The 26024-nt window shown below is 40.9% G+C and overlaps 1 protein-coding gene across 4 annotated transcripts; it reads right to left on the reverse strand.

Moving 5' to 3' along the window:
• Positions 1 to 1549: 1549 nt before the first annotated feature.
• TICAM2 (TIR domain containing adaptor molecule 2) lies at positions 1550 to 16191 on the reverse strand. 4 transcript variants are annotated; one of them, XM_022590857.3, is made up of 2 exons: positions 16086 to 16191; positions 1550 to 3086 (listed from the first exon to the last, which is right to left on the reverse strand). In XM_022590857.3, exon 2 carries the CDS (start codon positions 3029 to 3031, stop codon positions 2324 to 2326), a length of 708 nt encoding a protein of 235 aa, XP_022446565.1. In that variant the 5' UTR covers positions 3032 to 3086; positions 16086 to 16191; the 3' UTR covers positions 1550 to 2323. The 4 variants fall into 4 exon arrangements, with proteins under 4 accessions (XP_022446565.1, XP_022446577.1, XP_022446558.1 ...); XM_022590869.3 differs by lacking the exon at positions 16086 to 16191 and adding an exon at positions 8171 to 16040; XM_022590850.3 differs by lacking the exon at positions 16086 to 16191 and adding an exon at positions 8171 to 16040 and having other exon boundaries at positions 1550 to 4738.
• Positions 16192 to 26024: the final 9833 nt, after the last annotated feature.

Consider the following 26024-nt stretch of genomic DNA (forward strand, 5'->3'; position numbering starts at 1 on the left):
TGTGCCAACTTTGACAGGCAGGCAGGGTGGGTGGTTAATGTTTTATTTGTATATGAAATTGGAGATACAGGAAGCAGTGTGGCAAAAAAAAAAAAAAAGAATGCTTATCATTAGAACTGAAAGAAAAAGTGAGTAGTATGCTAATATGATAGAAGGGAACTTTGAGTCACCACACAAAGAGAAGAATCTCATCTTTGATACGTACTAGGTAGTGGGGGAGGTTTGACTTATTTGCAGGATTATGAAACGTGTTGATTCATGACTATGAAGAGGCAGACTGTAGAAAGCTGTGAGCAGACCCTAGTGTTAGTAGGGGATATGGAGAAGTGGGAATAAAGAGAAAGAAAAATAGGGCAGAATGTTTTTGCTCAAGGGTCCCTAGAAAAAAATTTAAAAATTAAAAAAAAATCTGAGGGGCTTCCCTGGTGGCGCAGAGGTTGAGAGTCCGCCTGCCGATGCAGGGGACGCGGGTTCGTGTCCCGGTCAGGGAAGATCCCACATGCCGCGGAACGGCTGGGCCCGTGAGCCATGGCCGCTGAGCCTGCGTGTCTGGAGCCTGTGCTCCACATCGGGAGAGGCCACAACAGTGAGAGGCCCGCGTACCACAAAAAAAAAAAAAAAAAAAAAATCTGAGTAAGCACGTATTGTAATATTTTTCTGTGACTATAAAAATGTAATGGGAAGCATTAGAAATCAATTACACTGTAAACATATACAATATCCTTTCATCGTGAGCATATATATGAAGCCTCCTGCAACTATTATAAAATCACGTTATAAAATTCTACCTTTTTTTTGCTTGTTCCCTTTTCTGGTTCCTAGTTATTCACATTCTGGGAGAGGACAAAGGCCTTTAGAGATTCATCAATCCAATCCTTTCTTTTCACAGATAAAGCAGGGTAAATAGCTTGCCGGCGGTCCCATTCATCCTCAGTGAAAGAGACTGGACTAGAACAACCAGGTCTCCTGATTCCCATCTGGTGCTTTTCTCATTACAACATGACCTGATTCACACTCCGCCTTGTCCCTGGTCTGTACCTGGTGGTTCTCCCTCAATCTCAGCTGGGGCAGAAGGGCTGTGAAAGACAGGACCCGGTCCTCTTGGGGCCTCTGGTTTGCTATGAGTGTGGGGCACTAGAAGAGGACGCCAGAAAACGCATCGCCCACTTCTATCCCAAGTCTGAAAGTGATCTACAACACACACACACACACACACACACACACACACACACAGAGTCAGGCTCTGTGATCACCTAGCTGAGAAATATTTCCTTGATGGGGCATTGTGTGAGAGAGGAATTTTTAACAGCTGCCATAGGAGAGGTTATTGATTTTAAAGGAGAACATCTGGCCAAGGATACATACACCTTTCAGAAGCTCCTGGTCACACACAATGACCAACAATGGAGAGCTTCCAGCTCCAGGGGTCATGTCAACACCAGGCACGAAGTCCCTGACCACAATACCATCAAATGGTGGGAACTGCCTCCAAATATGCAAATTCAAACAGAACGGAAACACATTTGATTGGATTCTTCCCCCCCCCCCGTACGCGGGCCTCTCACTGTTGTGGCCTCTCACATTGCGGAGCACAGGCTCCGGATGCGCAGGCTCAGCGGCCATGGCTCACGGGCCCAGCAGCTCCACGGCAGGTGGGATCCTCCCGGACCAGGGCACGAACCTGCATCCCCTGCACTGGCAGGCGGACTCTCAACCACTGCGCCACCAGGGCAGCCCCTGATTGGATTCTTTTAAAGAGCCCTACCATTCTCACATCTATTTTGGGTTTCATATTTATCAGCACTCAACATTCTAAATGTTCTAGTCTGGCTATCCCTATTTCTGGGTGACAACACCGGGAACACTTTATTGCAACATTCATGAGAGGTGCCTCGAAAGTGAGGGCGCTCGGATCTCTCGAGGCCATTTTTTTCTGCGGTTCCTTTGAGAACAAAATCAGTGTTATTGTATTTTTTAAATGTCTATCATATAAGGTTTTGATCAAGTTCAATACGAGGAATATGAATTTAAAATATCCTTTGTTGTAATCATGAACTAGGAAAACTGAGAGGGAACAGAGTTCTTTTTTTTTTTTTTTTTGGAAACAGTTGAAACTCTGACAATTTCAAGTTTATGGAAACATTGAAAAGTACCACAATTCTATAGACTGTCCTGCAGAAATTTATCTTTCTTGGGCTCCATAAGTTTCTGTAAGAGTAAGGTTCTCTTTCATCTAAACTCTTCCTAGAAATTTGCTTTCTCAAGTGGAGATAAATCATTTGTTTTACAAAACAAGAGCCTGCTGTGTGTTGTGTGTTCCGTCTCAAGCAATAAATTGCCTTTGTACCGTATTTCTGGTCTCTTTCCATATAGCCTGCTGTATCCTATATACAGAATCCTTAAAAATCCTTTCCACTTGTGTAGGAAAGCCACGACTTTCTTCCTCCAGGGCGTTGATGGTTCGCAGAGCAAAGGGAGTCCTTTCTCGGGGCAGGGGGTTGTTCAGAGGCCGCATGGGGATGACGGAGTTGTACTTGTGCTGCCTGTTAACAGAGTTCATGAGGGACGTATAGAACTGGAACTTACACCAGGTATCTCTTAAAAAGTTTTTGGTCAATAATAAGATTGTCCAGGCAGACCCATTGACAGCATCATCCAAATTCTGTAAATGCTGCCTGCCACCTGGCATCTCAGCAAAGATTATTCCAGGTTTGATGCCGAAGTCATTTTCCAGCAGATTCTGGACTCGGAGGGCTTCGTCTGTGTCTTCTTCAGCATGCAGTATCACAAATTTGAGGAACACCTCTTCTTCTGCTTCCTCTTCTGGCATCTCCTCCACTCCCTTGGCTCCCTCCTGCTCCCCTGTTGGCATCTCTGCTGTATTGCTATGAGCAGCAGCGTCACTCAGGGACATTTCTTCAGATTTCTTGGAATCTGACTTGTGCTGTCTTTGACTCGTATCCACACTGTGGCTTTTACCCCAAGAGAGAGAAAGAGGGCAGGGATCCGTTTTAGACTTTCCGATACCCATTATAAAGATCCAAATCAGAATAGGAAAGCTTTATTTCTCAGCATTTCATTTCATTCTAGAAGGAGAAATAACAAAGCAGAAGAATACCGTAAACTTAATCAAAACATTAAAAATGGAAAATTTCATTCACCCCGAAAACCTCAAAAAGATTATAATATAAAGTTCTCTAAGAAAGAATTGCCAAACAGATCATTGGGAAATGAAATCACTAGTCTTTTTTGAGCTTCACAAGGGCTACCACAGGTAGTCAAGGGTAAGTTAAACAGAGGGTCCAGTTTAATATAACAGGAGACATTTGGAAATTTTAAATCGTATTATAACCACACTATAAACTTCCAAATTAAAATAAATTACTTTGGTATTTTAGAGAAAAGGTACCATATCAACTCTACCCATATGGAGTTTAAATCCAACTTCTCCATAACCAAATTACTGTGTAAGCTAGAAACAGGAAAAACCTAAAGAAACCAAATATTCCAACATTAAACACAAAATTTGTTTTTGTATCAAACACAAATACAAAACAGAATACAAATATCCTAAAGGTGGCTAGCAGGCAGCTCTACTGACTCAGAACAAAGAGAAGATCTGAAATGTCAAATGACTTGTTGCCCAGAATTCATGGGTTCAGAGCTTTGTTGTCTGTCTAGGATCAGGCCATGTTGTAGTGGGGCTGGTGCAGAAACTATAATGATTGTGAAAAGTAAGGAATATATTTTCCAGCTAATCTTGGGAATACTTAAGAAAACATTTATTCACCTAGGGAGAAATTAACATCTTGGTTTGGAAGTGAAATATGGAAACAAAGCCTTGTGATTTTCACCAGTGAAATTAACAGATAATCATTGTAGTCTATACTTGTTCTTTTATTTTAAAGATCCTAAATTCAGAGTGTAAGAATTAGATCAGCTGTGAAAGAAAGGTACTCCATGTAAATCTAATTGAAATAAATCTTCAGATAATGTCGGCAGCGTTGTTAATATAACCCCCAAACAGGCAGTTTCAAGGGGGGTTCTTTTTTATCAAAAGACAGAAAATTTAGAATAATTATAAATTCCATGTTTTCAAACCATGGGCCCATAGGCTATATTCTAAAGCATTTTTATTTATTCATTGGCAAAGACCAGAGCTCAAGAAGAAATCAGAATTTTATTCATTATGACCTAAGTAACATAGCTACATATACCAAAATATTTCAGGTTTAGAAGAAACCATTCAGCAAAAATGGTGAAAAACTGTTATGGGAAGAAAAAACAAGGAAAAACACAGAATTGTTTTCTAATGTATATACGGAGTGAAAGGGTTTGCTACTGCCTCTGAATAGTGAGGGAACTGCTGGCTATTGCCTGTCATTTATTTTGTCTGTACTTCAGGTTCTGATCCACAGTATACTGCGCCCGCCACCAAGTGGTAGTCTAAGGCATGACAACCCTCCAATGCCATTGATATCCCAATTAATAAACCTAAATGAACTCAGACTCTCTTCACTGGTTAGGATTAACTGCTGACTTTTTTTATTGTATCATGAAAAAAGTTTTACCATGCAGAATTGCGAAAGAAGGTTCCCCTGAATTAAAAAAAAAAAAAAACTATCCAGAGAAATCTATTAAAGCATCAATTGAAATGATCTTCACTTATTCGTTGAGACAGGTTGGTTAAACCAACTGAACTTCATTATCTCAATCACCAGTTGCTGCAGATGAGCGCCTGCGAAGTGAAACAAAAGGTTTTCACTATGAAGTGTTGAAAACTTCTAAGGTAAAATGGTGTGTGGAGTCAGAACACAGAATCTTCTGAGATAAATAAAAATAAACAACCAAAGAATTACATTATGAATAAAAATTACAATTTTACGCCTCATTTTTCTTAAACACTGGTCAGCAAAAAACAGCAAAATACTCCAGAAATCTACGATGTGCTGTTCCAACTTCCAAGCACTCCTGCCCGCCGCCCGAAGCAGACCAGCGAGAAGAAAATTAGTGACAATGTCTGAAAACTTCACCATAACCTTCTAATTTGGAGAGGAGAGTAAGGCGTTAGCCAAGGGGAAAAGACGCGGGAAGTTCTGCGCCGGAGATCTGCCTTTCCCACCACCACGTGAGTCAGAGATGGGGAAGTGGTCCAGATTCTTCACAGGGGTTCTCAAGGCTGGAAGGAAGCGGGGAGAACCTGACTGTGCTCACCCTGAGCTAATTAACTCCATCAACAAAGAGAACAGAAGGAAGGCAGGGAACGCAGAGAGAAATAGGGGAGGGGAGAAGGCTGGCACAGAGAATCCTGCAAAGCCTCTTCAATGTCCTCCTCCTCCAACAGGGACAGTTAGCATCAGGGTTAAAACGCTGAGATTTCAGCTCCTTCCCCTCATCTAAGCGGGAGGAGAGTGAAGGTGGCTGCAAGGGAGAGGCACACAGGATCACTGTTCACAGGAATAAAAACGTGTGTGTGTGTACATTTTTTTATTTACTTTTTTAGAAGGGTACACTTTGAAAATATTTATATTGAAAAGTCCCACTCCCATCCTTGTCTTTCCCATCCATCCTGTTGCCCCCATGGCCTCTTACTGGTGACCGCTTTTATTAGTTTTTCCTATATCCTTCCAATATTTCCTCATGAATACATATATTTTTTTTCCTTTTTTTAAAAAAAGTATTAATGTATATATACACATACACTGCCAAACAGCAGTAGGTAGGTAAGTAGATAGACAGATAGTAGATGGCTTTTTCCCTTAGTAATATAACTTCAGAGCCTTCCATATCAGCACACGGAGAACCTCCTCTTATTTACATAATCTCACAGCATGTGAAAGTACCATAACTGTCCCGTTCTTCAGTATGTGATTTGTTTCCAGTCTACTACTATCATGAACAATGCGGCGATGAATAACTTTGTACAAAGGCCATTTATGTGCAAGGTCATCTGCAGAATAATTGCCCTAAACAGGATTTCTGTATCAAAGGACAAATGCATTTGTCATAGTGATAGATTTGGCCAAATCGCTCTCTGTAAGATTGAACATTTTCTGGTTTGGTTTTGCTTTTCACTTGACAGAATGACACCTCCACCTCCATCCCTTGCCCCAGAAAAGATCTAAGACCCAAACTACCAATTACTATTGACCACAGCCCAACTGAGCTAATCACATCCCTTCAGGGCAACAGAAATGTGGAAAGATACAACCCATCAGAATGGAGCCCTTAAACTGAAGTTCTGAAGGGAAGATCAACAGGTTCAGGATAAGAAGGAAAGAGTCCAGAATGTATTCACTCTATATCTAGGCAAACAAAGGTGCCAAAGGAATCCCCCCACATTCAATAGGAGTAAGATGAAAAGAACAGCATGGCATATATGCACACTGGGCAAGTGCGCACGTATGTTACAGGAAATAAGAAAGAAGATAAAGAAGAATCAGAGCATGCAAGAGACAAATAAAAAATTCCATTCTCATTAAGACTACGTGCTCTGGAATCAGACTGCCTGAATGTAAATCCCAGCCCTACTATAAAAAGAACTGCGAGACTTTGTACAAATTACTGTAAGTGTATCTGTGTGTTTGATTTCATCATGTGTAAAATGGTGATAATTATAATACCTACCTTTAAGGTTTTTACAAAGATCAAATGGCTTAGAAGAGTGCTCCATAAATGTCAGCAGTTAATATTGTTATTAAATACATAACAAAGAAGCTAAAGAAAACTTCACGGTTTCACTTTAGTAGCAATAAGAGAAGGCAGAACTAAGCTGTGTGCCTACAGCGGGGTGAGTGGATGTGGCAGAGGACACCTGCAGAAGTTCCCTTTGACTGTTTCATTGTTCTCAGTAAAAGAGGAAGCAAAACCCCTTCCTTAGGACTGCCCCAAAGCTCAATCTCATTTTGCAGTATAAATGGTACAGGATGGAGGCTACTGGGGTGAGATTACCATATCCACAAGGTTATTATTCTTCCTCAGCCCCACCCAATGCTGATTAGTGTCTGTGTGTACTCTTGCTCCCAGCAGAAGACTTCTGTGGCTGGAGGAGAGTGAGGGCGGCACCCGTTGGGTCCTATCCCAGGACAGACCCTCTCCATGCAGAAATTTCCCAGGAGGTTCCTCAGGGTGGTTACAGCCATCAGCCCTCTCTCCCCTGTCCCAAACTAAAAACTGAAACTTCAGTGTGAATTTCTCTTTCATACAAAGTTTACTTTCCTCACCAAGACCTTTGTGAGAGTCAACTGTATGTGTCAGCTGGGCTAGGCTATGGTGTCTAGTTGTTTGGCCAACCACCAGTCCAGATGTCGCTCTGAAGGTATTTTTTAGGTAAGACTGACACTTAAAGCAGTAGACTTTAACTGTAAAAATAATGAATCACTCTGCTGTATACCTGAAACTAATATAATATTGTATTAATCAACTATATTTCTATTTTTTTAAATAAATAAAGCAGTAGACTGAGTAAAGATTACCCTCCATAGTGTGGGTGGAACTTACTCAATAAGTGAAGGCCAGAGCAATACTGAGGTTCCTCAAAGAAGAAGGAATTCTGCCTTGGGATGGCAACATAGAAACTCCACCTGAGTTTCCAGCCTTCAGGCTCAAGACTGCAGTCACCTCCTGTCTGTTTCCAGCCCTGCAGATTTGGGACCTGCCAGCCCCGCCAGTCACATGAGCCGATTCCTTAAAATGAATCTCCCACCCTCCCTCCCTCTCTCTCTATAAAACCTACTGGTCCTGTATCTCTGAAAAACCCAAATACAGCCCTCCTTAAAAGTTTGTTGCCCTAGAATTAAGAGTTACTGTTTCCATTTAAAAAAAATTTTGACCACTTGGGAAGAGAGGCTCCCAAAAAGCAGTAAGTAAAACAATGATCAGTGCTAATCTGATAATAAAATACATATGCATAAACCATTTTCAACCTGTCCATGCATTTACCACAGAAAAAGCTTATGCGTTTAAATCACTGCCTCTGAAATTTCACACATTTAACGAACATTTAGGCATCTAGTACTTGGATCCTTTAGCCCTGGAGAACTTTTCAGTTGTCTTTCCTATCTGAATAGCACCATCTTGTGGGAAATACGTACAAAATTAATAGTTTCTTCCCTTAATTCAATCCATAAATAGGTTTTGTCATTATTAATAAGGGTTGACGAAAACTTACTCTGCACCAAGACCTGCTGGGCTTTAGGGATGTGGACCCAGGATAAGCAGACGATTAGGACTCGTTGCACTGCTGCTTCATTCAAATAACGGGTGCTACCATAGCACTCAGGGTGGACATGCAGTGGGGAGCACTGCATCAGTAAGGCCGAGAGGCGGACGGTTTCCAGGCAGTGGGAGCGGCACTTGCAAAAAAAAAAAACCACTGAAGCACCAGAGGGCACAGTGTATTAGGATCATTTTGCACCAGGTGTTTAGATGGCTCAAGTCCAAATATGCAGGGGTGTGAGGGGAGAGGATAGTGGTGAGAGATAAGGATGGAGAGATAAAAAGGATTAGAGTGAGTAAGGAACCTGGTTTACTTGGTTCAGGACTTTGAACCTGATCGTGTTGGCAGACAGAGAGTCCCTGGTGGGTATTAAGCAGGGGAGCGACACGATCTGACTTGTTTTAGACAAGAGTAAGGAGACTAGGCTTAAGGACTGTAAGGCCCTGGATGGGAGAACAATCAGTTGAGAGGCTGCCACAGTAACCTAGATGAGAAAGCAGAGCCCTGAACTAAGGAAGTTATGGTGGAGATGAAGATATGTAGGAGGTGCCAGGGGTTGGGAGGGTGACAGAGAAAGAAGGATCAAGTACGCTTCCCAAGTCTATGCCTTGTTACATTCGCTGAGTCGTTTGCTGAGACAAGCAGGGTGTGGGGGTTGGATGTAGCTGACCAGTTAATCCAGTTTGGGACACAGGGAGCTTAGGGTGCCTGTGACCTGGAAGAGGAGCTGTCCAATAGGTACTTACACATGTAGGTCCGAGGCTGAGGAGAGCATCTTGATGGGAGAGAAAACCTTGACACTAGCTCAAATCTGTGAGTAACTGAAAACAAGTAGAAAGAAAAGAGAAGGAAGAGAGCTGAAGACAGAATCAATGCCTGAGGGGCACCTGGAGGAGGGGGACCCATAAAGGAGAGGGAGGAGTGGCACCCGAGCAGCAGGAAAATCAGGCACAGAATCCGGAAGCCAAGGCAGGAGAGTACCTCGAGCAGTGGTCGGCGTCCAAGGCATTGAGCCCCTTGAGGTTCACCGGAGCAGTTACAGGGGATGGTGGGAGTCACCAGTATGCTCCAGAGTCTAGAGGATGAGGGGGCAGGGGAGGGGAAAGCTTAGCTAAGAAGGAAAGAAGCCAACAGCTACAAACGAACATAGGGTGGGGAGAGGATTCCATGAAGAGAGGAGAAACTCAGAATGCTTGGAAACAGAGGGTACTGGCTAGTAGAGAGGAAGGATGAAAAGTATGGATGGGAGCTTCTTAGAGCTGAGCTGTTCTCCTCTTGGTCACTGGGCAGCTCTCTCTCCTACTCCCCCTTTCCCTGGGAGAGGAGAGAGGCCACCTAACCCCTGAGGGTGCTAGGCCCCGGGGTAATGTCTGTGATGAATACTGCAGATGACGTGCTGACCTACAGAACCTTGGGTTTTAGCTTCTTGGGAGAAGGTGAGTGCACTTGGCTTTTTTAAAAATCAGGGATGGCTGCGTTATATTGTAAGAGAGCACATTTCTTGCTGGAGGTTTAGGTATGGAAAGAAGGGAAGGTATGGATATTAAGTAGCCAAAGGGGCGTTCTGTAACAGATCCTGCAGATTTGCTCACGCAAAACTGATTCCAACTTCCTTTTAGTGAACCTCCCTGTACTTCCTGTGCCACAAGTACTAAAAGCTCTATTTCCTAGACTTCCTTGAAGCTAGGGTTCTGGGTGTAATTTAAGTTCTGCCAATCAGATGTACTTACTAGTGTGACTTAAATATGAAGGGAGGCAGAGTATGAGGCAGTGACTTTGCTGGTTAAGGCTCTAGCAGAGTTGGTGTGATTCAGAGCTGGCAGCTTGCTGACCTGGCGGGAGGTTTCATGGTTGTGGCAAAAGCTCCAGCTCCGGACTTCCCTGGTGGCACAGTGGTTAAGAATCCGCCTGCCAATGCAGGGGGCACGGGTTCAAGCCCTGGTCCCAGGAAGATCCCACATGCCGCGGAGCAACTGAGCCTGTGCGCCACAACCACTGAGCCTGCACTCTAGAGCCCACGCACCACAACTACTGAGTCCCCATGCCGCAACTACTGAAGCCCGTGTGCCTAGAGCCCGTGCTCCACAACAGGAGAAGCCACCGCAATGAGAAGTCTGCGCACCGTGACGAAGAGTAGCCCCCACTTGCCGCAACTAGAGAAAGCTCGCACGCAGCAACGAAGACCCAACGCAGCCAAAAATAAATAAATAAATAAATTTTAAAAAAGCTCCAGCGCCACTACACCAGTACGGTAGGTGGTGGTCTGAGGTATTCCTAGAAACTCAACGTGGACTCTAGCTCTTCAACTTACCCAGTGATATTGTACATTTTGTAATATCCTCTAATGCACACTTTTCTGCTTAAACTAGCTATAGTAGACTCTGTTCTCTGCAACAAAACTATGATTGATACAACATCCAAATCCAGGCCAGGGAACTACAGCAGGTCAGCAGCAAAACATGGTGTGCCACCTGTTTTTATAAGTAAAGTTTTACTGGAAGACAGCCATGCCTATTCATTTCTGTATTGCCTATGGCAAATGTCATGCTACAGAGGCAGAGTTGAAGAATTCCAACAGGAGCCGTGTGGCCTGTATCGCCCGTGGTATTAATTGTCAGGACCCAACAGAATAGGCCTGAGCCAGCCAGACAAGGAACATGTAGACTTTTCTTTCAGACTCCTTCACACTGGAAATATTTTATTGAAATAAAATCCCAACTAGGGTGATCAATATCTTCAGGAATAGGATGGGTAGAATTTGAATCCACCTGTTCTTTATTGAAATAACATTATTGAGAGTCCACTGTCATTTATTTATCTTCTTCTTTTGGGACTTGCACAGAATCCATAAGGATAGCAAAGGCCCAGTATAAAGGAAAGGATTAATTATCAAATATTACCCATTGATACTTACAGTCTAACTAAGCTAGTGCCTGTGTTTTTCATTTTAGGTACCAAAGCTTGCATTAGAAATGTTAGGGATCTGTAGGAGTCTAAAACCCTATATCTTCCCTTCATGGCTCTAGTCACACTACAATTAATTACATGTTTGAGTATCTGCTTAGTTTCTCATCTTTCCCATTAGACTGTAAACTCTATCAGAATAACACCAAATCTGTCTTGCTTGTCACTGTATCTCCAGAGTCTTGCACATAGTCAGCATTCAACAATACCTTCTGAATGAATGAATGAAATTAGACAATTCCAAATATGAGACCTAACATAGTTTTTCAAGTTGAGAGATAGCTGAACAGATAGCTCTTTATCATCCCTAGCATATAAATTATTGACTCAATCAAAATAGGGACCAGCCTATCCAAATGTATGGATTTTTTAATGAGCAATTATGTTACATTTTTTAAAACTGTGTGAATATAAATATGGTACATTCATTTCAAGATACAGCTCAAGGGTCATATTTGGCAGAATGCTTTTCCTTTGACCTCCAGGTTAAGTACTCCTCCTCCGGCTGCCCATAATATCTTGCTCATATTTCTTATGATATGTGTCGTACAGCACTTTTAACTTGTCTTCCTTGCTGGCCTGGGAGGTAGCTTCCACCTCATTTTCCCAGACTTCTCCACCACGGAAAATGGCGCCATCATCTGCCCAGTTACAACAGCCAGAAACCTCAGGCATCACTGACACTTTCCCCTTCCACTCATACACTTTCACTTCCAAGCTGTCAGCAAGCCAACCTGTAAGACACATCTCAAAATGTTCCACTTCCCTCCCCCACTGCATTTTCACTCTAGATCAACATCTCTCCCCTAGTCTACTACACTGCTCCTTCCTAATCGGTCTCCTACAGCCACTCTTGGTCAGTCTAATCCATTCTCCACTCAGCAGCCACAACGATCTTTTTAACTACATACAACTGATCAAATTACTACCATTTACACCCCTGCAATGGGTTCCTACTGCTCTTAGAATCAAAATTTCTTAATATGGCAAGGATGCCCTGCATGATCCGGCTCCTTCAGCTCCAAGCTTATCTCATGCTTTTCTTCCCTCTGCTCCCCCAGTTCCCTACATGTGTGTCTTTTTTTGTTTCTCAAACTTGCTCAGCTTTCTCCTGTCACAGGATCTATGGAAACATTTTATTGCAATTCTGAAGTATGAGTTACATGACTATATTTTCTTATTAGAGAACTTGTACATAGTATCATAGGCTAGCCAACATTCTATTGGAGGTACACAATCAAAATGTTCAAAAAGTAAGGAATGGCAACATAAACTATGTCATATTATTCATATGGTTGAACCCTGTTAAATCATCAAAATGTTTATGAATGTTACGAATTATTTTAACGACATGAGAAAATGCTTCCATAACAATAAGTGGAAAAAATAGACTATAAAATAAAATATACTGCAAAACTTTGTAAAAACAAACTATAGAGAAAATAGATTGAAATGAAGTATACCAAAAAGTTAACATTGGTTAGCTGTGTATGGTAGATGTGTGAATGTACATGTATCTATATCTATACACCCTTTTTCTACGATGATAATGTAATCTGGAAAAAAGAAGATTTTTTAGTAAATACATTATTCTCTAGATTTTGTGTTTTTAAATAGAGGTCACATTCACTTAATGCCTCAAATAGTATATACCTTATGTGTCATATCTGCACATTTTGGATGGGTTGAGCTCACCTCCAGGTTTAACTGTTTGATCTCCTGTTTTTTTTTTTTTTAATCTACATGAAAATTTTCCAATAGTCTGGATTTGCTAACTCTAAACCCAACAGGGGTCCTCCAATATCTTACTTAATTACACATACTGGAAGGCAGAATATTCATCTCCACAGTACCTAAAACAGGTCCTTGAGCAAGTAAATGTTTAATTAATTTTTTAAAAATTGCTTCTATCAGGTAGAAAAACAAAAATACACAAACTGGTCTTCCCCTGGGCACCGTCTTTTTCACCTGTGGAGCCTGTCTCTTTTCTCAGCTGCTAGGAAGGTCCAGGTCGATGAGTGCTGTCTAATCAACATACAGAAGCTTGGGGCAGGAGATGTGATCATGATTTTACTCATGGCTTTCCTTTAACTCTCCTACTCTTTGTTCCATATTCCAAATCCCTTTATTTTAAAATTTTATTTAATCTTCTATTGTATATGTTTATTCAAGCATCTGAAATCCCAAATCTGAAATGAGAAAAAAAAATTTTTTTCTGTTCTTTTAAAAGAGAGGAAGGTATTGGGTTGGCCAAAAAGTTCATTCAGGTTTTTCTGTAAACTTTTTGGCCAGCCTAACAGTACCTATTCTACTGGTAACATCACAGAACTAGTTCCTTGGGATTAAAATGACAAATAAACATTATGTAAACTAAACGGTCTTTTATTCCCCAACAGCTTTCCGTGAAGATGAAAATATTGTTTTTCATTTCCATTCCCACATATCTTAAAAAGAGAACTGAATCTTGCTATGAATCTTGTTATTCTGACACTGGCTCAGTCACTACACAACTTAAAGACGTGTATAATATTCTCTGAACAAGTGCCTTCATTTTTCTTCTTCCCATTAAAACTACCTGTTTCTGGTACCACTCAACAACGCTCTGAATCAGAGACTACTGCTTCCCACTGAAGCAAAGGAATTGAAAAAAAATACTGCATATTCCTTCCAGTAAACAGAGTACTTTCCTTTCATTTTCTATATTTAAGAATGAGAACTAGCCTTAAAGGGCAAACCTTCTCCAAACCAGGAACAACATTTTATAAAAACACAGACGGTAAGGGCAAACTTGTACATTTTATCAAAGTGAGACTCAAGAGAAAGCTGCTTGTGCACTTTCAATATTAGAGAGTCCTAGCAACCAATAAGGATTTAACGGTGCCATAAGCTTCGTGGAATATTAGAGAACAGCGCTCAGTATCTAACAGCCACCAACCCAGAGGATCAGTGACAAGATGTTACCAGGACTAAGGCAGTAACCCCTGAGACAGTATGTGAACAGGGGAGTGCGGAAAGTGAAGGTGTACAGCCTGCGATGGCCTAGCAGAGGCCTGCTGCAGGCAAGGAGAACAGGAGCAAGATCACAGCCACTCCAGCTGAGAGGTCAGGGCCAGGGGCGGGGCGGGGGGAGGCAGGTGGGAAGCAGAAGATAAGACCAGGGAATCAGTCAGGGGTGAGATGACACAGGGCTTTGAGCCATGGTAAGAATTTGGTTTTTATGATTCTGATAAGAAGCCACCAGGTTTTGAAGGGAAGTGAAAGTTCTGATTAGATATTTTTTAAAAAAACACTGCTGTTTGGAGAAACACTATAGAGAAGCAAGGGTAGAAGCTGAAAGACCAAATCAGAGTCTTCACAGTCGTCCAGTAAAAGAGAATTGTGGTTTGTGTTACAGAGGGCACATAATATGTGGTCGAACTTGAGCTATCTTTTCAAGGTAGAGTCAACAGAGTTTGCTGGATGCTTGGATGTGCGGTCAGAGCTGAAAAGAGGGGTCGATGATGATCCCTAGAGTTTCAGCCTCACTGAATGGCAGTAACATTTCCTGTGATAAGGAAGGTAAGTGAGGGGCAAACAGAAGAGGACTGGGTGGGTGTGTATCAGTAATTCTGTTTGGACATACTACATTTAAATGCTGATCAGACTTCCTAGTGGAGATGTTGAGCAAATAGCTAAACACATGCGTCTAGAGCTCAGGACAGAAGTAAAACTAGAAAGAAAAATTTGGAAGTCATCAGCTTATAGATGTTATTTATAGTCATGAAATATGGCTTGGGATAGAAATTGCCTTGGGAGAAAGTTATGGCTCAAAAGAGAATATGGCCAAGAACCAAGCACTGTGGCAGTCTAACAGTGGTTGAGAAAAGAAGAAAAAGCCTGGAGCCACAGAAAGAGTGACCAGTGAGGTGAAAGGAAATGTAGAAGAAGGTGGTGGTGACCTGGAAGCCAAATGCAGAAAAAATATCAAGGAGGAGGGAGCGAACAACTGTGTCACAGGAAGTGGAAATGTACACAGACACTGGATTTCACAAGTGACATGGGGGTGATGGAGACAAAAAGCCTGAGATGAGAGTGTGGAGGAGAAAACAGGAGGAGGAGAAATAAAGGCTTAGAGGCAAGTCTTTCAAAGAGCTTTTTCTCATTCTCTTTCTTTTCTTTCTTTCGTCTTTTTAAGTAAAAGGGAGCAAAGAAATGGGTGGGACCTAGGAGGAGACGTTTGGTCTAGTGGGGATTATTTAAAGGCAAGTTATTTATCAGCAGGTATTTGTTAAACGAATAAATTTAAAAATACCACAGGGAGCCAATGATTCAACAGATGAGGCGCAAGACGTCCAAACATACAGCTGGAACTCTGAGTAACATTTACTTTGTTTCAGGAGAATGTAAGGCATTATTCTATATGTGACCATCTACTTTCTGATTTCAGTAAGATATAAAATGGAGTTGCTTATCTCTATTTATAACCAACGCACTATTTAAGATTATTTTTAAAGACTTTTAAAACCAAAGTTTACTGCCATGAAAAACTGGAGAGGTCCTAACTAACAAAATTCTGAAAACGAGCTCACAGCTGCCAGCCCAAATTATTTTTAGCCAAATTAGCTTTGGGACAAGATCCCAAATCAGCAAACCAAAACCAAAACTTTCTGCACTGGCTCAAGTGTGCCTGAAGGAGGCTCCCACAGAACCTTTAAGCCCTCTGAGAGGCTGGGCTCTTTGCTTAGGGTTCTGAGGTTTCTTTAAAAGATAGGTTTCCTAGTCAAAATGAAACTTAAAAGACAGGCAGAGAGTTGGCGGGTGTGCTCCCTTCAGAGCAAGGCAACTCTGCTGGAAGGACGGCCGGCTCGCCCACCCCCACGCCTGCCCGGCCCCCAGCCCACGCGCCCGGACGCCCGCTACTTGCCGGGGAAGCGGGCGGCGCGGCAGCTCCGCCGTGACTCCGTCCTCCTCGCCCGCCGAGCGCTGCGCGACTTCTCGTGGGCGTCGGGAAGGAGAGGCGGCCCGCCCACTACGCGCCGCAGACCCCGCCCCACGCCCGCGGCCCCGCGCCGCGCGGAAGTCAGGGGGCCGCCGAGTCCCCTCCCCACGGGGACGCGCCGCCACTTAACCCTTCAAGGCCGGCCCCGCCGGAGGAAGTACGGGTTTTACGAGGCTGGAAGTCTCTGGGCGGCGGGAAGGAGAGGCCGGGAGGGCGGAGGAGGGGAGCTTGCGCAGGGTAATTGTCCCCGCGCTACTTTTTGTTTGTTTTCTCTCTTTTTTTTAATGTCCCTTGAAGCCCGCCTTGGAGGCCAGGAAGGAAAGGGACTCAGCTGTCTGTTCCTTACAGACGTGAGTGCGGGCTTGGGAGCTGCATTCGCTGCTTCCGCGCCTACCTAGCGCGCCCAGCATTGAGCCTGCTGCGGAGCCCGGGGCTCCCAACAGAAGCCCCTAGACTCTAAAGGGAGGAAACAGCCAGTCTCACCCAAACAAACCCTCTAAGACCCTTCCCGAGGTACAGCGACTCTCCGGGCCCTCCAAGTTGGTCCCTTGGCCCTTCCTTTCTCTTTGGGGTTCTCTCACTGACTACTGCTGCAGTCAACCACATCCCTGGTTGGGGGTGGTGGCGTATCAGTACCTCCCCACTCTCAACACCAACCAAAAGCCACCTTGAGAAAGATTCCTTTCTCAGATTCTTTTTCACAGCCGGCTTTTTCACAGCCGAAATTGGAACTCCGCTTAATATTTAGGGAGAACAGAAAAGCAACCGAGTAATTCTAAGAAGGATAAAATGCCTGATAAAGCCAAATAGGTTATCCTATCATATCTATCTCAGGCTCCCAATCCCAGTCATTCCCAAAGAACCCAGTTCAGAAACCACATACCCCCCCAACCCCACCCCACCCCCACCCCCGCCTTCTTTTAAGGCAATCCCTACTCACTGCCAAAGGAGGAGAACCCCGTTACTAAACATCAGAGAAGACAATGAATAGTACATTGGAATTGAAGGTCCATACCTGGATCTCAGAGGTTTACTACTGGTAGAACTAAGTTATTTTCTCTTCCTCTCCCCACTACCTAACATGAGGATGGGCCATTGAAGGTGGCACTGGCAGACAGTAATTACTTGGTGAAATGCCCAATTAACCATCATGTCAATACAATTCATTATCCACTGACAGCTGGTTTCTCCTCCTCCCTCTATTGACTTTTCAGGTAAACAGTGGCCTCCCTGTTACTAAATCTGGTACTTTTTGTTGCCTTCATTTCCCCTTCATTTCCTAATCTCCCTTTGGCAATTGACAAGGTTGATCATTGTCTCCTCCAGATACTCTAGTTCCTTGATATTAACAACCCATGGGGCCTTCATGCTTATCCTACTTGTTAAAATTCTTCTCTTTCAGTCTCTTCTGCCTGTTCCTCTTCCTCTGGCAACCCTTCATACCACTGCTTTCCAAACTTCTTCATTGAAATATCACTAATGACAAATGCGATAAACATTTACTTCCCCATTCATCACCCACATCACATGCATAAGTGAACCTAAAGTCACTAATGTCAAGGGCAAATTTACTTGAATTGTCTCATTTTATGTTTTAAATTGCTCCAAATTTTGCACTGTTCTTCATAAATATTCACATGTTGTACTAAAAAAAAATTGCAAATTGGTTACAAGTTAAATTTTTCTCCCCAAATTATCAAGTATACATGTCAAGAAAATGCACCAATCACTTATGCCACAAATATTTAGTCTTCTAAAGGCACTAGGGATACAGTGTGAACAAGACAGAGATGGCCCCAGTCCTCATGGAGATTTTGCAGTCTAGAGCAGGAGACAGAGGACAGACATTATGCACAATTTCAGATCCATTCATTGAAAAGAATGAATGGAAGAAAGCAGAGTAAAGTGGGGAGGAGTGCTAATTAAGTCAGGAAAGAGATGGCTTCTCTGACATGTAAAACGTCTTTCCTGTGGCTTCATACCCTTGAAACCCTTGGCATTCAATGCTCGTGTTTTCAGGGTCTTGATCCACTGTCCTCTTTCACTTACTCTACCATTTCCCTGGATTATCTTACATATGTCCATCAGACTCACAGCTCAATCACTAAGGATATAAATGATTTGAACATGATTAATGAACTTGACCTCATTGACAGATACAGATTATGGCACCCAATACAATTTCAGAACACATATTCTTTTCACGTACATATGAAACATTAACAAAATCAGACCATGTTTTTGGCCATTGAGCAAGTCTCCACAAAGCAAATCAAAACAAATCAAAAGACTGAAATAATATGAATGTGTTCACTAACCACTAATCTGAAAAACAAAAACAGAAACGAGAAAAGCCCCTATATGTCTGGAAATTAAATGACACATTTCAAAATAAGCCGTGGGTCAAAAAATAAATCACAATAGAAATCATAAAATATTTCGATTTGAATGTTACTAAAAATACTAAATATCAAAACTTGTGGGATATAGCTAAAATACAATGAGAAGGAAATTTCTGGTCTTAAATGGGCATATCAGAAAACAAAGCCAGAAAGTCAACTGTCTAAACAACCACATCAAGAAATTAGGGAAGGAAAAAAACCCCAGGAAATGAAATCCAAATAAAAAGATAGAAATAATAAAAATAAGACCAGAATTTCAAGATTAGAAAAAAAATAACAGAGGATCAACAAGAGCAAAAGATGGTTCTTTGAAAAAGACTAATAAAATTAATAAACAGCTGGTAAAACTAGTCATCAAAAAAAGAGAGAGAAGACACAAATAACAATACTAGAAATAAAAAGGAAACATCACCACAGATCATGACATTTAAAATATGAAAGACATTAACAACTTCATTCCAATAAGCTATTTAGATGAAATGAACTGGGAGAGACAGTTATCCGTGTGTCTCTTATGTTCCTCTGTGTCTTACTGAGTACATGCAAGATCCTGACTACTCACCTGAGCCATTTCTTAGGGTAGCATTTACAGTGAGCAACCTTGAGATATGAGGTACTGTCTCCTTCCAGGACAGAGAACAAGCTTGCTTACTGCTTGCTATAAAAGTGGTGGATTCCTTACGCTCAGTGTTCCTCAGATGTGACACAGACCCACTGCACGTGTAGCACGGACCTGGGCCTCGTGTCACCCACAGGGGGCTTGTGAGCAAGAGGAACCATTGCAAATATGCTGATAGTAGTGCCGCTTGCTGTGTCATGAGTAACGAAATCCTTTGTCTCTGATCCAGGAGTTTTGTGTCTTCTGCCAGAATCCATGAAACAGTAATAGGCTAACTTATTAGATTGTAAGTGGGGTAAAATCAAATCCCAGACCTGACAAAATGGATAGGAGGGACTGCTAGTGACAGTGAAGATATCATCAAATTCTCTCCCCCCCAAACAAATATAAACTGGACAAAATTGTCAAAAACAATCATTTGAGGGCTCTGGAAATTGACCAAAGGAAAACAACAAATTGAGAATCATTTATTCACTTTAAAAAACTCTGCTGAATTTTGGGTAGGAGTAGTGGGAATCTGCAGCATTCTAACCAGAAGCTGCTCTTATCTCCCAACCCCCATATACTCCTCAGCTTTGTTGGGGCAACAGTGCTACCAGCATGAGGCCAGCAATGAAAGCCAGGAGCCCCACAGCTGGAGGCAGCCAACTTGACTTGGTAGAGGGCAAAAAGTCCATACCTAGTGGTGCTGTCAAGAAAAATTGCACACTTGGGAGGAAATAAATGGAGAAAGCCCACAGCTGTTAGCCTGAAGTCGTGATCTCACATGAGGTGTGCAGCAGACCAGTGGATTTAAGTTCTTTTGGCCAAAAATTTAACAGGGAGATCCTGGAAATGAGAGAGCCACTGAGGGTCAAGATAGGCTCTTCACTTATCTCTGCGTGACTGGGAGGCTACATATACACAGGGAGACACAAGCTTGCCCCTACAAGCCTGCCCCTGCAGATATCTGCATTTGAACCCTGGTTCTAGCACTAATTGTGTGACCTTTGTCAAGTCAATTTAACTGTTCTGTGCATCAGTTTCTTAATCTGTAAAATGGGAAAAAGCAGTTTTTTAAATATAATAGTTATAATAAATATAATTTATTTACTTGAGAGAAGTAAATAAATTATATTGAATGCAGAACATAGTACAGCAGGCAATAGTATTACAAAAGTATTTACTATTATTACTTCTCAAAATGTGGTTTAAAAACACTTGCCTCAGAATTCTGGAGGGAAGTCCAAGATTCAATCCAGGTGTACTGAATCAAAGTCTCAGGTTCAGGGGAAGGAACCTGAGAAAGATCAGTTTTTTACAAGTTGACTAGGTGATTCTTATACTACCAATGCTTGAGAACTATTATTTTTAGGTAAGATTTCTAGTTTTCTGTTTGGGGTCTATGTGCACATGCTTGAAGGTATAAATTATCATATTTACTTCAGTATCCTCATTGCCTAGCACACAGCAGACATTTAGTCAAACATCTATTAAATAACAGAAAGCTTTATTTAAAGCTAATCAATGTCCAGCTCTGCAATTCCCACAATGTGGAATAAATAACAAATTAGGCTTACAATTCAAACCTTTATATTAATATAAAAGAGCTAAAATTACTCTAATATCATACAGAGCAGGGATTCTTTAATAAAACTTTTTGAGTCATGGACTCCTTTGAGAATGTGATGAAAACTACAAACTCTCTTCAGAAGACTGAAGATATATATTAAACCTTGCAAATAATTTTAAAGGGTTCACCTCAGGTTAAAAACATCTCATATGAAAACTGGCTTGTCTGTCTCCTAGAACAAAACACTAAGTTCTTGTTTATCACTGAATCTCTATTTCTAGAAAAAAAGATAGAGCATACTTGGCACTAAATAAATATTTGCTGAATGAATAAATGAGTCACTGATAAAAGGATGCTATCTGGAGGTTATCTGGAACTCCTTGAGTCACCCAAGGGTGATGTACAGTAGAGAATGAAAGCACAGATGTTGTATATCTTATTCATGACCAAGATGTAACCTTGAATTTCTAGAGGTGGGTAATGAAAAAACAGGTCACTTGGACCAATGTTTCCACTTAAGATGAAATATGAAGAAACACAATAAGCACCTTGAAGACGTAAGACAGAATTTACCTCATCAAATTCAGGAAGAGGTTGAGTTCAGGAAGCTAATTTTGCCCTTCGGGTGGCTGCCAATCTAGAGAAATAAGTTGAGAAGCAGAGTTGTACTGTCATTAACAAGAGTTGGAAAGACAACAGTTGGGTTTGGTATTCACCAAAAGTGGTGAAACACCCCTTGCTCTAGACTGAAGCCCAAGGGCGCTACCCTGGAGTGAGGGTACAAACTGCAGTGCAGTGGGCCCTCTGGAAGGCCATAAAATCTAAAGCCTAAGCTCCAGACTGCTAATGACCACAGGTACACAGCAGAAAGAAACAAAAACCTCTTAGGGAAGAGAAAATCATCCTAGATCTTACATTATTTCCGTTTTTTTTTCACGTTTCTAATGCAAACAATCAAAGATAATGAGGTAGAAGAATAACCAAGACAACATTAATTAGAAGCAACATGAACTACAGACAGCAGAAACAGAACCAAAGCAGGCTATAGATATTGGGATTCTCAGAAACAAAGTGTAATCCATGGAAATAAAATCCTCACTGAAAAATGCAGCAAGGGACTGGATACCATAAAAAGTAACAGAGCAGATAAGAAAAAGAATCTAACAGAAAAACAGAATTAAAAAATATAAAAATAGAAATTATGAACTCAATGAATGAGTTTCACGGCAAATTAAAAACACCTGAAAAGTGAAGTTGTGATTTAAAAGCTACATAAGAAGAAACTATCTAGGATGATCAGAGAAAATAAATATAGAACATATAGAAGAAAAATGAAGAGATATAAGAAATACACCAAGAAGGTCTAACATATGTTTACTCAGGGCCCCAGAAGACAGGAGAGAGAATATTGGACAGAGGCAATATCTAAAGAGATTATAGTTGAGAATGTCCCAGTACTGACATGTCAGCTCATCCAAGATGCCTAATAAAACCCAAGTGGGAAAATACAATGAAATTTTCACTTAACACAGCATAATTAAACAGCAGGAAATCAAATACAAAGACAAAATCTTGAAGGCAGCCAGAGGAAAAAAGACAGATTAGTTTCAATGGAGCAAAAGACTGATAGCTGATTTCTTCATAGTAACAAAATGGAAGCCAGAAGACGATGAGAAGATATCCCCAAGTGAATTCGATGTCCAGCAAAAATCTCCTTCAAGAATGAAGCCAAAATGAAGACATTAAAAAAACCCCCCAAAAACATGCCATTGCAACCAGCTGACTGGCACTAAAGGAAATTCTAAATGTATTCTTCAGGTGGAAGGAAAATTATTCCAGATGCAAGCTCAAAGACACAGCAAAGAACAAAGAGCAGGACTTCCCTGGTGGCGCAGTGGTTAAGAATCCGCCTGCCAGTGCAGGGGACATGGGTTCAAGCCCTGGTCCGGGAAAATCCCACATGCCACGGAGCAACTAAGCCCATGAGCCACAACTACTGAGCCGGCGCTCTAGAGCCCACGAGCCACAACTACTGAGCCCATGTGCCACAACTACTCAAGCCTGCACACCTAGAGTCTGTGCTCTGCAACAAGAGAAGCCACTGCAATGAGAAGCCTGTGCACCGCAACGACGAGTAGTCCCCTCTCACGGCAACTAGAGAAAAGCCCACATGCAGCAACAAAGACCCAACATAGCCAAAAATAAATGAATAAATAAATTTACTTAAAAAAAAAAAGAACAAAGAGCAAAGAAGGTGGCAAATCCATGGGTAAATCTAAATGAATATTGGCTATATAAGACAATAGTAATGACTTCTAGATACAGAATATATGACAATATACAAATTGAGAGGGTGGTAAATGAACTCATAAAGCAATTGTCAAAAAATTCCAAAGAATTTAAATCATATACAGAATATATTATCTGATCACAATGCAATTATGTTAGAAGTCAATAATAAAAGAGAACTTAAATACTTATTTTTGGAAAGTAAGAATTATAGTTCTAAATAATATCTATGGCTCAAATTAGAATAATGAAATCAGAAAATTCTTTGAAATTGATGAATAACTAAAACAGATATCAAGACTTGTAGAATGGAGTTCATGGTAGGCGGAATTCTAAGATGGTCCCTGAAATCCCTCCCTATCTCCATATCCATATCTTTGTGTGGGCAGAGCCTATAACTTGCTTCTTACCAAAAGAATATGGCAAAGGTGAAAAGATTTTGAAGATGCAGTTAAGGTCCTTATTCAGTTGACTCTAAATTCATCAAAAGGGAGATTATTTAAGGGTAGGGCCTCTGATCTCATCAGGTGAATCCTGTCAGGCCTTCCCTGAAAGAAGAGACTCAAAGCAACATATTTCCTCCTGCTGGCCTTGAAGAAACAGTCATGATGTGAAATGCTTATGGAAAGGAGAAGCCTCCAGTGGCTGAGGGCCTCAGTTCTACAGCTGCAAGGAGCTGAATTTTGTCAACAACCTGATGAGTTTGGAAGAGGACCCCCAAGCTCCAGATAAGAAGGCAGTTCAGGTGACTACTTGACTGTAGCCTTGTGAGACCCTGAGCATAGGACTTAGCTAAGCTGTGCCAAGACGCTTGACCTATAAATACTGTGCAATTATAAAAGTATGCTGTTTTAAACTGGTATGATTATGGTAATTTGTTATGTAGCACAGAAAATGAACATGGAGCTAAAGTACAATAAGAGGTAAATCTATAGTTTTAAATATGCATTAGACTGGAAAGTTAAAAATCTGAACTAAATATCCACTACAAGAATATAGAAAAATAATGACCAACTCAACCTAGAGAAAAAGAAAATCATAAAAAGCTGAAATCAATGAAACAGACAAGAAAAACAACTGAAATAGTGGCTCTTGTATATATACAATGGAATATTACTCTGCCATAAAAAAGAATGAAACCTCGCCATTTGCAACAACTGGGTAGACCTAGAGGGCATTATGCTAAGTGAAGTCAGACAGAGAAAGACAAATACTATATGATTTCACTTATATGTGGAACCTAAAAAACAAAAAAATGAACAACCATAACAAAACAGAAATAGTCATGGATACAGAGAACAAATAGGTTGTTGCCAGAGGGGAGAGGGGTGAGTGAAATAGGTCAGGGGAATTAAGAGGTACAAACTCCCATACAAGATAAATGAGTCACAGGGATGAAATGGATAGCATGAGGAAGATAGTCAATAATAACATAACATCTTTGTATGGTGACAGAGGGTAGCTAGACTTACCATAGTGACCATTTTGTAATGGACAGAAATATTGCATCACTATGTTCCAGGAACTGGCATAGTGCTGTAGGTCCATTATATTTCAAAAACAACCAAACAATCTCATAGAAAAAGAGATCAGATTTGTGGTTACCAGAGGTGGGGATGTGGGGATGAGGGGTGAGGGGGAACTGGATGAAGGTAGTCAAAGGGTACAAACTTCCAGTTATAAGATAAATAAGCACTAAGGACGTAAATTACATGATTAATATAATTAACTGCTGTATATTATATATGAAAGTTGTTAAGACAGTTGTAAGAACTCCTAAGAGTTCTCATCACAAGGAAAAATTTTTTATTTTTCTTTCACTAAAATTATCGTGGTAATCACTGCAGGATGAATGTAAGTTAAATCATTCTGCTCTACACCTTAAACTTATACAGTGTTGTATGTCAATTATATGTCAGTAAAACTGGAAGGAAAAAAATATTGGCTCTTTGAAGAAAACAATAAAAGTGATAAGCCTCTGGTAAGACTGGTCAAGTAAAAAAGAAAGAAGATACAAATATTTTACATAATACACAGTGGTATAAATTTGTATACTACAAATAGCAGTAATAGGAATGAAAAGAACATCAGTACAGATTTGGCATATGATAAAAAGTGGGCAGGGATAACCCTGTGCTAATAAATTTGAAAATGCAGATGAAATGGACAGATTCTTGGGAATATTCCATTTACCAATATTATATAAGAAGTACTCTTATTAATAAAAAAACTGAATCAGTATCCCACAAAGACCAAACCAGACTCCAACCAAACACACTTCACCTCAGATTTGTAACAAAACATTTAAGGAAGAGTAATGTAAATTTTATAGACGCTGTTCCAGAAACTAAGAAAAGAAAGCCACTCTCCAGCTCACTGTATCAGGATATATAATCTTGATATTAAGCAAAAATATTAAAACAAACCAAATCCAGTTATTAAAAACAAACAAATCACATCATGACTAGACTGGTTTTACCTCAGAAAAATGTTGGTTTAATAATAGGAAAGCAATTCTTTGACCACATAAAAAGAATAAAGAGAATAAAGGTGGCAAAACAATCATTTTTCTCAATAAATACAGGAAAAATTGTTTTATAAAATTCAACATCATTTATGATCATAAAAAAAAACTTTTAGCAAACTAAGAATAGAAGGGAAATTTCTAAATTTAGTAAAATTACTGTAAACTGTCTACAGGATACCTTGAAAGCATTCCTAGAGAACAGGAACAAAACAAGAATGCCTATTATGACCACTTCTATTCAGCACTGTACTGGAGGTCCCCGCCAATGTAATTAGACAAGAAAAAGAAAGAAAAGGTGTGAGGAATAGAAAGAAGAATCTGTCCCGACTTGCAGGTGGTACAACAATATACACAGAAAATCCAAAAGAATATACAAATTACTGGAATTGACAAGAGAATTTAGCAAAATTGCTGAATAGAAGAATCAATTTAAAAGTTGTATTTCCACGTACTAGCAACAAATAAAAAATTTAAA

The sequence above is a fragment of the Delphinapterus leucas genome, chromosome 3, assembly GCF_059928025.1.
Source record: "Delphinapterus leucas isolate spDelLeu-1000000601 "Yukka" chromosome 3, BTC_Dleu_Yukka2, whole genome shotgun sequence".
NCBI classification, from domain to species: Eukaryota; Metazoa; Chordata; class Mammalia; order Artiodactyla; family Monodontidae; genus Delphinapterus; species Delphinapterus leucas.

What these genes read in the sequence shown, in the direction of transcription:
- TICAM2 (XM_022590857.3), bottom strand. Translation starts at nt 3,031, where the DNA reads ATGGGTATCGGAAAGTCTAAAACGGATCCCTGCCCTCTTTCTCTCTCT.